This window comes from Portunus trituberculatus, chromosome 4, assembly GCF_017591435.1.
Source record: "Portunus trituberculatus isolate SZX2019 chromosome 4, ASM1759143v1, whole genome shotgun sequence".
Classification (NCBI taxonomy): domain Eukaryota; kingdom Metazoa; phylum Arthropoda; class Malacostraca; order Decapoda; family Portunidae; genus Portunus; species Portunus trituberculatus.
Window position 1 is genome coordinate 7,722,680 of NC_059258.1, and position 12,494 is coordinate 7,735,173.

Here is a 12,494-nt window from a genome sequence, read left to right on the forward strand (position 1 = left end):
TTCAAAACAGAGCTGTATAAAAATACAAAATAAAGTTACTTCTCACATCCTTTTAATGCAAAGAAAACAATAATAAATCCCATGATACCTTCCCATTAGATACGTCTCTATAAAAAGACTAGAGAAACAATATTATAAAATTACTTATAGCACTATAGTTTAAAAATAGAAGTCACCCATTAATCTTAATTGGGACTTACAAAAGAACTTAAATAGAAAGGCTACTAAAGCAATAAATTATAACCTGAGGTAACTTTCAAAGTATTTAAAGATGCAGGTGCATATTCTTAGCATACTCCCCTCCATAGGTGTACTCATTTTCCTATCATAATACACTAGACATTCTAAATTAATTTCAAGAAATAAGTACATGTTTCCTGAAGAACTAGCACCATAAATATAAGTAGCTTACATGAAATTAAACTTCACAAATCAAGTACATAACTACATTCTCACTCCTTGTCAATTTCTCTCTTCCATCATTCATCCCTACAACATCTTCCTTATCTTGTATAGGAAGCTTCCTGGAAACATCTGAAGTTTCAGTGGCACTGTTTACTTCATAGAAAATTTCTAAGCCATGCAATTTTTGAGCAAGTTAACACTGTTGGTATGGAAAGAGTACCAACTATTGGAGCTAAGGCTAATTGAGGAAACTGAATTAAAAGCATTCAGTGGAGGGTTACTTTTATTACAAAAATATTTGGGTACACATATAAATAATATTTACAATAATAATTTTAATAAGTTTGTATGCGATTGTGTATGTATGAATGTATGTATGAATGAGTGAATGTGTGTGAATGTATAGTGTTTTGTGTTGTATATTATACAAATATAAATAAAATGAATAATATAATAATAAGAGAGTAAGACAAATATATTATAAAAAAAAGTAAATAATAAATTAGTATGCCATGAAATGGTGAGACAGGAAATGTATGGTGATAACAGAAAATGCAATGATTGTAGGGCAGACTTAAGTAAACGGCCGCTACAATACTCCCCCCCCCCTAGTTTCGAGGGAGGAGAAACGAGATTTTCCTGGTGCGGCTGGATGAGTCAGGACCGTCCAGGGACGTTGTGGCGACCACCTGAGGTTGAGCAGGGTCAAGCAGGTAGGCCGGTTTGACCCGGTCCATGGACACAGCGTCCTGAGTGCCGTTCCGGTCGATGGTCACAGTCTTGCGTGTCCGCCGCAAGACACGATAGGGCCCTTGGTATGGTTGTGAGAGGGGGCGCTGAACAGCATCGACGCGGACGAAGACGTGTGTACAGGTGTCCAGGTCCTGGCTCACAAAAATCTTCTTAGGAGAGGAGCGAGGCTGGACTGGCTGTAGGTTGCGCATGGCACTGTGGAGGCGGGTGGCGAAATCTCGGGCACTGCACAGGTCTGGCTCTTGTGAGGGCACCAGCATCTCGCCGGGAAGCCTGAGGTTGGCGCCATACACCAACTCGGACGAGGAATGCTGGAGGTCTTCCTTGAGAGAGGACCTGATGCCGAGGAGGACAAGAGGAAGAGCCAGGGACCAGTGTTCGCGCTGTGAGGCGGCCATCAGGGAGGACTTGAGCTGGCGATGGAATCTCTCAACCATCCCATTTGACTGGGGATGGTAGCTCGAAGTCCTGTAGCGCCGTATGCCGAGAAATACCATGATCCTATTCCAGACATTAGCCTCGAACTGGCCACCACGGTCTGAGGTGAGGCTCAGAGGAACACCGAACCTTGAGACCCAAGTGGCGATGAAGGCATTGGCGACGGTGTCGGTGGTGATGTCTGGAATAGGTGTAGCCTCAGGCCAGCGTGTAAACCGGTCCACGCACGTAAGGATGTAGCGGTGGCCGGCAGAGGCGGCAGCGGCCCGACCAAGTCAATGTGGATATGGTCGAACCGTCTGGAGACTGGAGGAAAGGTGCCAGGCGGAGAGTGTGTGTGACGAGTCACCTTGGAGGCTTGGCAGGCGGTACAGGTGCGGGTCCACAGTCTGACATCTCTGTTGATGCCCTCCCAGATGAAGCGAGAAGTCAGCAGGCGCTGGGAGGCACGGATACCAGGGTGAGAGAGGTCATGTAGCTGACGGAAGGCCTTGACGCGATGCTGCTGAGGCAAGTAAGGGCGGACGGCCTCTGTGGAGACGTCAGCATACAGAGAGACCTTGGTACCTGGGAGTGTGACTTTCTTCATCTGGAGCGCCGAGTTCTGCAGGAGGTTTTCCAGCTCTGGGTCGCCGGACTGGTCGGCAGCTATGGCAGTGTAGTCGATGGAGGACACAGCAGAGATACCACGGGAGAGAGCGTCAGCTGGGGCGTTGTCGACACCTTTGATGTACCGGATGTCGGTGGTGAACTGAGAAACGAAGTCCATATGGCGAAGTTGCCGAGGAGAGTAGGTTGCCTTGTTTCTCAGGAAAATGGTGGTGAGTGGCTTGTGGTCGGTGTAGATGTGGAAGCGGCGGCCTTCTATGTAGTACCGGAAGCGCTTGACGGCCTTGTAGATTGCGAGGAGCTCACGGTCGTAGGCACTGTAGTTGGCTTCGGCAGTGTTGAGCTTCTGGGAAAAGAAGGCGAGCGGCTTCCAGGCACTGTCCACGAGCTGCTGGAGGACAGCACCAGTCCCATTGCCAGAGGCGTCAGTTGCGATGCTCACCTCTGCGTCGGGGACAGGGAAGGACAGCAAAGTTGCGTCGCTGAGGGCCTTCTTGGCAGCGAGGAAGGCAGCGTCAGTGTCCGGTGTCCAGGTGAGCGTGACCGACTGACCACGCTTGCACGGCTTGATCATGGCGTGTAGAGGCTGCAGCAGGAGAGAGCAGTGTGGAATGAAGCGGTTGTAGTAGTTCACCATGCCCAAGAACTCTTTGAGCTGGCGCTGGGTAGATGGCTTCGGGAACTGCTGGATGGCTTCACATTTAGTGGCAAGTGGAGTGATGCCTGCTGGAGTGACGGTATGACCAAGGAAGGTGAGCGAGGCCACGCCGAACTCTGACTTGTCGGCGTTGATCTGGACACCGTAGTCCTGGAGGCGGCGGAAGACTTGTTCGAGGTGCTGTCTGTGCGAGGCTTCGTCGGGGCTCGCGATGAGAAGATCGTCGATGTAGGCGAAACAGAAGGGAAGACCGCGGAGGACCTCGTCGATGAACCTCTGGAACGTCTGTGCCGCATTCCTGAGGCCAAAGGGCATCCTAACGTATTCGAACAGACCGAAGGGAGTGATGATGGCAGTCTTCGGTATGTCGTCAGGATGAACAGGAATCTGGTGGAAGGCCTTGATGAGGTCGATGCGGGAGAAGATGGTGGAACCAGAGAGTTGCGACGAGAACTCCTGCAAGTTAGGCACAGGATAACGGTCTTCCTTGGTGCAAGAGTTGAGAGCTCTGTAGTCTCCGCAGGGTCGGATGTCGCCGTTTTTCTTCGGGACGACGTGAAGAGCTGATGACCAGTTGCTGCTGCTGGGCCGCACAATACCTTGCCGCATCAGAGACTCGAACTCGGCCTTGGCCTGGCGGTAGCGTTCGGGAGCAAGACGGCGGGCCTTGGCGTGTACAGGCGGTCCTGAAGTCTCTATGTGATGCTGCACATGGTGTTTAGCGGGCACGCTGGCTGAGTAGGGTTGAGTCAGCGTGGGGAAGGACTTGAGTAAAACAGCGAACTGGTGGTCCCCTTTGATGACAGAGAGGAGAGTGCTGTCTCCTGGTGCTGGTCGAGCAAAGGAGGAGACAGAGGTCAGAGGGTCGACTAACCTGCGGCCTTTAACGTCGACCAGCAGGTTGAAGTGCTTGAGGAAGTCTGCTCCGAGAATTGCCTGGCTGACATCCCCGACGTAGAAGGTCCATTCGAAGCGACGTCGGAGGTAGAGATTCACTTGCATGGTGCGCCGTGAGTAGACGGGAATCTTGGTCCCATTGGCGGCGTAGAGATGCAAGAGAGGCGGCAAGGTGCGTAGACTGGCGGGCGCGGGGATAATACTGACATCGGCGCCGGTGTCTATGAGAAACCTTGTGTTGGAGCGGCAGTCTCGTAGGTGGAGCAGCGCTGAGAAACACTGGCGGGCAATTGGCTGCATCACTGCTCGCCGTTGGTGTTTGACGTGTTGTAGGTGCATGGGGAAACGCACTTGTTGGCCTTGGCACCAAACTTGTTGTGGTACCAACACAGACCTGGGCTCCTAGAACGGTAGCGGCGCTGGAGGCGGCGAGGAGTGGAGGAACGTGAGCGACGGCCATCATGCAGTTGCTTCTTCAAGTAGTTAACCTCGGTGGTAAGCTGAGAGATGAGCTTGGTAAGGTGAGACAACTGGGTGTCATTCTGTGTGGTAGTGACAGAAGACACAGGAGAAGCAGGTGTTGCAGGAAGAATCGCCAGGAAGTCGTCTGCCAACTTAGCGATGGCGTCAGGTTTCAAAGTGTCCTTGACGCTGAAGAGGCTACGCTGGATGGCAGGAGGAAGGCGCTGGTAGAACAGTTGCTTGAAGAGATCAGCGTCGAAGGCTTGGTACTTGTCACCAAGCAGTTGCTTCATGCGACTCAGCAACTGTGACGGCTTCTCATCACCTAATTCCTCACTAGAGAGGAGCTCACGGAGACGGTGGCGACGGAAGATTGTAGACTCGTTAGTAGGGCAGTCTTCAAATCTTCATAGGGAGTGTCAGAGGAGGCAGCAGTGGAGATGACGACAGAGATAAGTGTAAGCACGTCGGATGGCAAGAAGCTAACAGCATGGTTGAATTTGGTGAGGCTGTTAGTGATCTTGGATGCCTTGAAGCTGCACTCCAAGAGACAGAACCACAAGGATGGGTCCTGCGAGTAGAAGGAGGTGCCTTAAAGACACCGCCGTCGCAGCAAGGTCTTCCTGAGACATGGCTGGTGGTGGTGATGGGCACTAGGCTCTGGCGTGAAGATCCTATGGGTCACAGCAGGTCTTAGGGAGCTGCTGTTGTACACAATAGTGTCACTGTCACTGGCGTGTGTCACTGGAGTGTGTCACTAGTGTGTGTCACTGGCGTGTGTCTGCACAGGGGGATGGGGATTCACGCCGTATCCACGTGGCGGGTCGAGAAAAGGGTAACACTCAAGCCGTAATCCAGGTGGCGGGTAAGCACAGTAACACGCCGTAATCCAGGTGGCGGGTAAGCACAATATCACGCCGTAATCCAGGTGGCGGGTAAGCACAATATCACGCCGTAATCCAGGTGGCGGGTGCAAAGGTCACGCCGTAATCCAGGTGGCGGGTGCAAAGGTGAAAATTGGAAGGTGGGACAGAGGGACGCAGAAGGTGTCGCTGTGGCACAGAAGGTGCTGTAGGAGGCACAGAAGGTGCTGTAGGAGGCGCAGAAGGCGCTGAAGGGTGGGCGCAGAAGGCGCAGCAGGGAAGGGGGAAGGAGCACAAAGGTGCTAGGAGGGGGGGTATAGTTAACCCTTACTATGCCTAAGGCATAATATTTCTCCCGGCCTAACCGTCAACTCCACGAACACCACATATGGAGGTGGAGCTTTTTCGGGTAGGAGCCCTCCAACGGATACCCCAGGCGGAGCTGGCGCAGGTCTTTGGGCTAGGAGACAGTGGCTCTTATACAGCCACGGTTCCTTCCTCTTAGCTAGCTCATGGGGTCACCATTTGTTGGTATGGAAAGAGTACCAACTATTGGAGCTAAGGCTAATTGAGGAAACTGAATTAAAAGCATTCAGTGGAGGGTTACTTTTATTACAAAAATATTTGGGTACACATATAAATAATATTTACAATAATAATTTTAATAAGTTTGTATGCGATTGTGTATGTATGAATGTATGTATGAATGAGTGAATGTGTGTGAATGTATAGTGTTTTGTGTTGTATATTATACAAATATAAATAAAATGAATAATACAATAATAAGAGAGTAAGACAAATATATTATAAAAAAAAAGTAAATAATAAATTAGTATGCCATGAAATGTGAGACAGGAAATGTATGGTGATAACAGAAAATGCAATGATTGTAGGGCAGACTTAAGTAAACGGCCGCTACAACACAACACTCCCTTGGCAGTTCTTACATTTTTAATTTTACTATACCATTACTATCAGGTAGTAGATTAGTAATAATACCTAAAGGTCAATTCATTCAAGGCACATTGTCTTCTCTCAAAAGTACAAGATAACCTTGCTTCAGCTTGCAAATAGGTTTTAATCCCTTCACTGTAGAGGGCAAATTTATCAAATAATCAACACTCCACCTTTTCCAGAATTTGTTGAGTTGCCTTTTCCGAACAAATTCTCTTTCATTTAAATCTTTACTACTTTTACATGCTTATCAGAAACATAAGGCTAAAATCCTGCAACTTGACCAATCAGAAAATGAGGTTACTTTTATTAAGATTTTCATTTACATAAGTAAGAGGTTTTGAATTTATACAAACCTCTACTTTACTGAATGTTGTTTCAACTTCACATGTAGTGCCAATATATTTCTTAAGGGCAGATTTCACATATCTGACAAGCTGTTCCCACAAGCCTTCCGACTATAGAGATCTGGAAGCGATGCAATTCCATTCTGGACTCAGTATACTAAAATATTTCTGAAGGACATTAGCACAACTTATAAATAACTCTGTCTGCTTCTTCATTTCCATCTTCCTACGACTTTACGTCTTTTAAGAGGTAGGTCTCAAGATATTTGTCCCAGAATTTTGGCTAGCTCCTATTATCTATTAAAGGAACAGGCAATTAAGTGGACCATATTTTTTTTATTTTTTGTTGTCCTTTGCCATCTTCCCCTCTTATATATATATATATATATATATATATATATATATATATATATATATATATATATATATATATATATATATATATATATATATACGTACATGTCATCTTATCCTGTTGTGTCCTTTTTTTTTCATTTGTTCCTTGGACCTTTCTACAGTACTCTATATACCTAGAGTGGTGGTGAGACACTTTTGGAATCAGTTTTTCAAATGACTGAGAGATGTATTCTTCAAGAAATAGGTCAAACTAGCAAGAACAGATTTACATGCAAGAGTTGTGCCGTGTCTATGGTGGGTAGCAGGTGATGGTGATGTCTATGGAACTGTATATGGTTGCTTGTCTTGTGGACCCTGTTAACTGGAAAGACAACATAGAAATGAAGGTTAATACATTGTCTAGCAATATAGCTACCACACAAATCCAAGGCATCTAATTAGCCTATTAATTAAGAGTGATATAGATGAAAAGCATGACAAACATGTTTAATATATCACCAGCAAGTTAGAAGTTCCTGTGTTAACCTAAATTCATATGCTGCAATACTTGAATGTATCTGGCGTTATCTTGACGTTATTATAACAGTTGTGATCACTGCTTCAGACCTAACTGCCAAAGATACTCACCAAACTTCTGTTTGCAATCCAGTGCTTAACAGTCATAATTTTATAAGGTCTGGCAGAGTTATTTTACTTTATTATCATTATTACTATTATTTCTTTTTACGGTATGGCCTTTAGCGCATGTAGGCATACTTGAGGAGTATGTATAAGCAATTATATTTATAGTGGTACCCATAATAAGACTCATATCATCACCCAAGCACATATTTTGTGTAACCACCTTCAATCTGGGTATCATGGTGACATGTAGGTAACTTTAAAACAGGCGGTACGTGGTGGAATATGAACTCACGCGTGGTCGTCTGCCCGATACCACGCTCAACCTTATCCACTACGCCTACGCTTTCCTTATATATTGGTATAAGTTTACAACAGCACTATCAAACTTCCATGTGTACTGTTACGATCCTGGTGGCCTGACTGGGTACCCACAAGGACTGTGGGCACCTGTCATTGATTAGGTTAAATCACTCTTAATAAAGAAAAAAAAAATTAAGATAAAGAAGTGAAGAGTGATCAGGCTTCGCTGCAACTGTTCTTAACGCAAGGGCCACTCAAGAGTATAAGATAACTAAAAAATAATAATAAGGAAAGATTAAGAAAAGGAATTTAAATCCTTAACATAATTTATTACACAAAAAAATAGCAAAATTAATTTAACAACAATCAAAATAAAGATTAAGGCCCGGAGATAGTTAAAGAGTTAATCACATCCAAATAAATAATATAATGGCAATCACAAAAATATACCACCAAAATATAATAAATCAGGAAATAGTAAGTATAAAGCCAACTGCTTGATACCGAAATTATATGTCACCCACGGGGCGTCAACACACCTGCAACTCACAACCACATTCACAAAAGAAATATCTCATCAACACCAATAAATATGATAATGAAGCTGCTCAGGGGTGAAAAAGTATTAAATGAGACCACAAAAATAACTAAACAAAGACAACACCCTGATTAGAGGTAATAAATAAATAATTACACCACACACTTGCCCTCCCCTCTGGCTGGTACACAAAATATTAGGTAAATCACCATAAATATTATGATTGCTAGTTAATATAACAAAAATAGCACCCAAAATTACTCTTGAGGATACACACAAAATGGCCGTAGCGTCTCTGCTCTAGACAAAGATAAATTCACCAAATAATACCGGGTAAGCACCCAAAACACCAAAATATTCTCACTTCACCACTCACAGTGACTATATAAGTGCCAAAGAGAAACATAACCCTAGCTAATCCAGGATTGCCATGTTTGTCCTTTTAAGGGCAGTCTGTCCTTTTTTGAGCCTGTTTGCCCTTAAGTTTTCTTGAAAAAAGGACAGTCAAAATCTGTCCTTTTCTGTCATTTTTTCAGTGTTTTCAAGGTTTCGAGATGTGAACCCAGATATACATTTCATTAAGTGCACCTGCCACAGTTTGGCCTTATGTGCCGAAAAGGCCTTCAACTCTTTGCCTCCTTGTTTGGAATACCTAATTTCTGCTATTCCTGCTGGTTCAGTGTTAGTTCTCTTCGGCGTGAAGATTACAAACTAATATACACCACAATGAATAATGGAAATTAAAATCACGAGAAAATTGTCTCTCCAAGTGCCACGCGATGGCTTGTGCGAGGAAAGTGTGTCTTTTTTTTCCAATATTAATTCAATGGGAAGAGCTAAAAGCATATTTCAACTCCATAGTTGATAAAACCTATGATGTCAGAGACATGCTTCTTGATGAAACGAATAAGCTTACCTCACATTTGCTTGCACCATCATCCAGAATTCCAAACCACAAATCCTGATCCCACTAAACTGTTTCAAGAACTTGAAAGAGTTGGAATTTTTTTGCTGCAAAAACTTTACAGAGACTTACGGCAGCGACAACTGCCATGGTTACTGAGTGACTATAAACTTGGAAACAAATTTGAACTTGACTTGAAGATCTGCAGCCTCAGTGCAGAGAGGAAACGAGCAATCCAGCAACGCTGCCGTGACATCATTTAAGAGGCAGTAAAGCAAATTGACAAAAGAATTGACAATACAACCAAGAAGATGAACTACATAAAATATCTTAGTCCAAAGAAGTGTCTCAGCCAGGTTAGGCCAAAATTTACTGATCTCTCTTTAGAAAAACTGGCAAGAGCAGAGAAATTTGATGTTCAAAAAGTTGCAAACCAATATGAACGTATAGCTGTGAAAACAGATTGGATACCAGAGTTTCCTAGTTCAGAAATACCAACAGATCCAGTTAGGTTTTGGACACATGTTCTAAATTATGAGACTGCAGTTGGAGAGAAGTGTTACCAAGAATTTGCGATTATTGCACTGAACTCATACTGCATTCCTTTAAGTACAGCCGTTGTTGAGAGGGTATTCTCACACGTCACTAATGTAAAAACTAAGGCCAGAAACAGATTAAGCATTAGTTCTCTCGAATCTATTTTAAGAGTTCGGACGCACTTACACAGCAAAGAAAATCAGCTGTCGTAACTTCAAATCACAGAGAAAATGCAAGCACTATTCACAAACCAGATGTACCGCAGCACAAAGAAGGTAGCTAGTGGAATAGTAGAGGTAGACGAACAGGCTGGAAGTACCTCAGTAGCTTCAGATGAAGGAGATTCCTTCGAAGAAATTCTCACGATTGAATATTAAAATTACAGGTATGTAGAAATTTATAGGTGTACAAGCTACTTAGGCCTAAATGTTGCTAAACTTCATATAACCCTACAGGTTCTCTCACACACACACACACACACACACACACACACACACACACACACACACACACACACACACACACACACACACACACACACACACACACACACACACACACACATATATATATATATATATATATATATATATATATATATATATATATATATATATATATATATATATATATATATATATAATACACTCACTTTTTGTTGTGCTGTCCTTTTTTGGAGGCAAATGTCCTTCTTTTATAGCAGGTCTGTCCTTATTTCATGTGTAGTGTCTGGCTACCCTGAGCTAATCATAGATAAGAATTTATACTCAGCCAAACAGAGAGGGGACGGAACGGCGAGGGGCTCAGATGTTCCTCAGAGGGCACGCCACTGTAGTCTCATGCACATTGGTTCTCAAGCTTTTGTCGAGGGGAAAAATGTTACGTCACATGATGTAATCTGAGCACCCATTGGCTAAACACTCTAAACCTGCCAGAGGGCGTGATCCTCAAGCAATTTGATTGGGCCTGGTACGATGGGCTTGCTCTCAAACAAAGTGACAACATATAAGTACAGTGATACAATATATACATACGAATCACGAAATACGAACATAATATACAATGAAATATTAAATGGGTAAATAATATATATGTATATATATATATATATATATATATATATATATATATATATATATATATATATATATATATATATATATATATATATAAGAAAGGATGTCCTGAAAGCATTACAATAATAAGCAACGAAAACAATACTGCCAGTACGCCATCACACCTTAACCTAAAATATATTACAATATATTAATATCTGACGGTCGTAACAGTACGCAAGAGCAAAATCTTGTTTTGTAACTGAATAGGTTTTTAAAACTAATAACACTAATCTAATCTCACCTGTCCTAGCTGACCTAACTAGATAAACCAAAATTAATTTAACCCTTTTTGAACAATCAACCTAACCTATCCAAGTTAACCTGACAACCTAACATTTTTTTTTCAACAATACAAAATTGTATAGTGGCAGTTTGTTTAACAAATAACACTATATATATATATATATATATATATATATATATATATATATATATATATATATATATATATATATATATATACTCTTCCTTCACTTACCATCTTGGTGAACTAGCCTTCAACTTTGCTATCCTCCAAAACCTATAGCAACTGGTGCAACACGTATTCTTGACCGTCTTGGAGATACGGGCAGCATTCTTAATCTCGCCTTACTTTTAATTCATCTTTTATGCTGTTACCCTATCTCCTCCATTGGGCCCCTCAGATCACAATCTCATTTCTGTATCTTGTCCTATTTTTTCTAATCCCTACTCAGAATCCTCCAAAAGCGGAGGTGCCTCTGGCGTTTTACCCCTCGTGGGACCTGATAAGGCATTATGCTGATTTTCCCTGGAATGATTACTGTTTCTGTGTAAGAGACCCATCTCTGTGTGCTGAACGCATAGCAGATGTGATAGTGTCTGGCATGGAGGCGTACATTCCTCACTCTTTTTCTTAACCTAAACCTTCTAAACCTTGGTTTAACACAGCAAGTTTTCGTGCTATACATGATAGAGGTTGCCCATTAAAGGTACTTAAGCCATCCATCTCCTGAATCTCATGCACTACATATTTCTGCCCCGAATCATACCAAATCTGTTCTTCCTTCTTCCTCTCACCCATATTATGTCCAACTCCCTAATGCAAGAGTTAATCAGTAATCTCAATCATTCATACCTTTCTCTTTTAATACCTGGTACTCCCTGCCTACTTCTGTATTTCAATCTTCCTACAACTCGACTTTTTTGTAAGAAGGTTTCAAGTCATTTCTTCCTGTTTTTTGGCTATTTCCCTTTTCATCTTTGAAGGAACTTGCAGTTTAAGTGGGCCTTTATTTTCATATTTTGTTGTCCTGGCAAGCTTTCCTCTTGCATATATATATATATATATATATATATATATATATATATATATATATATATATATATATATATATATATATATATATATACTAACTCAAGAGGGCAGTCACAGACTGCCTCTAAAGACGACTCTCCTTCTAACACAATACTACAAGCACTTATTACACACATATCCCTTCACTTGAAGTTAAAAATGGCGACCCAATCTCGAACTCCCCTTATGAGGAGGGGAATATAAATGTCCCCAGGTCAGACCGCTCTCTTTACAACTCCCTCAAGTTTTTCTTCATTAACTTCTGCAACGTTCGCGGTCTTAGAGCTAATTCCCAATCTGTAGAACACCACCTCTCCTTTACTAAACCTCATATTCTTTTCTTAACCGAAACACAGTTCTCTAAGACAACTAACAATACCCCCTTTTCTGTTCCCTTCTATTTTCATTATTTCCA

At 42.8% G+C, this 12,494-nt stretch overlaps 1 protein-coding gene across 1 annotated transcript; it reads right to left on the minus strand.

The window, feature by feature from the left end:
* Positions 1 to 4,059: 4,059 nt before the first annotated feature.
* On the minus strand, positions 4,060 to 4,714 carry LOC123511246. Its single transcript, XM_045266961.1, has 2 exons — positions 4,710 to 4,714; positions 4,060 to 4,627 (listed from the first exon to the last, which is right to left on the minus strand). The coding sequence occupies exons 1-2, from the start codon at positions 4,712 to 4,714 to the stop codon at positions 4,060 to 4,062; spliced, it is 573 nt and encodes a 190-aa protein (XP_045122896.1).
* Between the last annotated feature and the right edge of the window lie 7,780 nt (positions 4,715 to 12,494).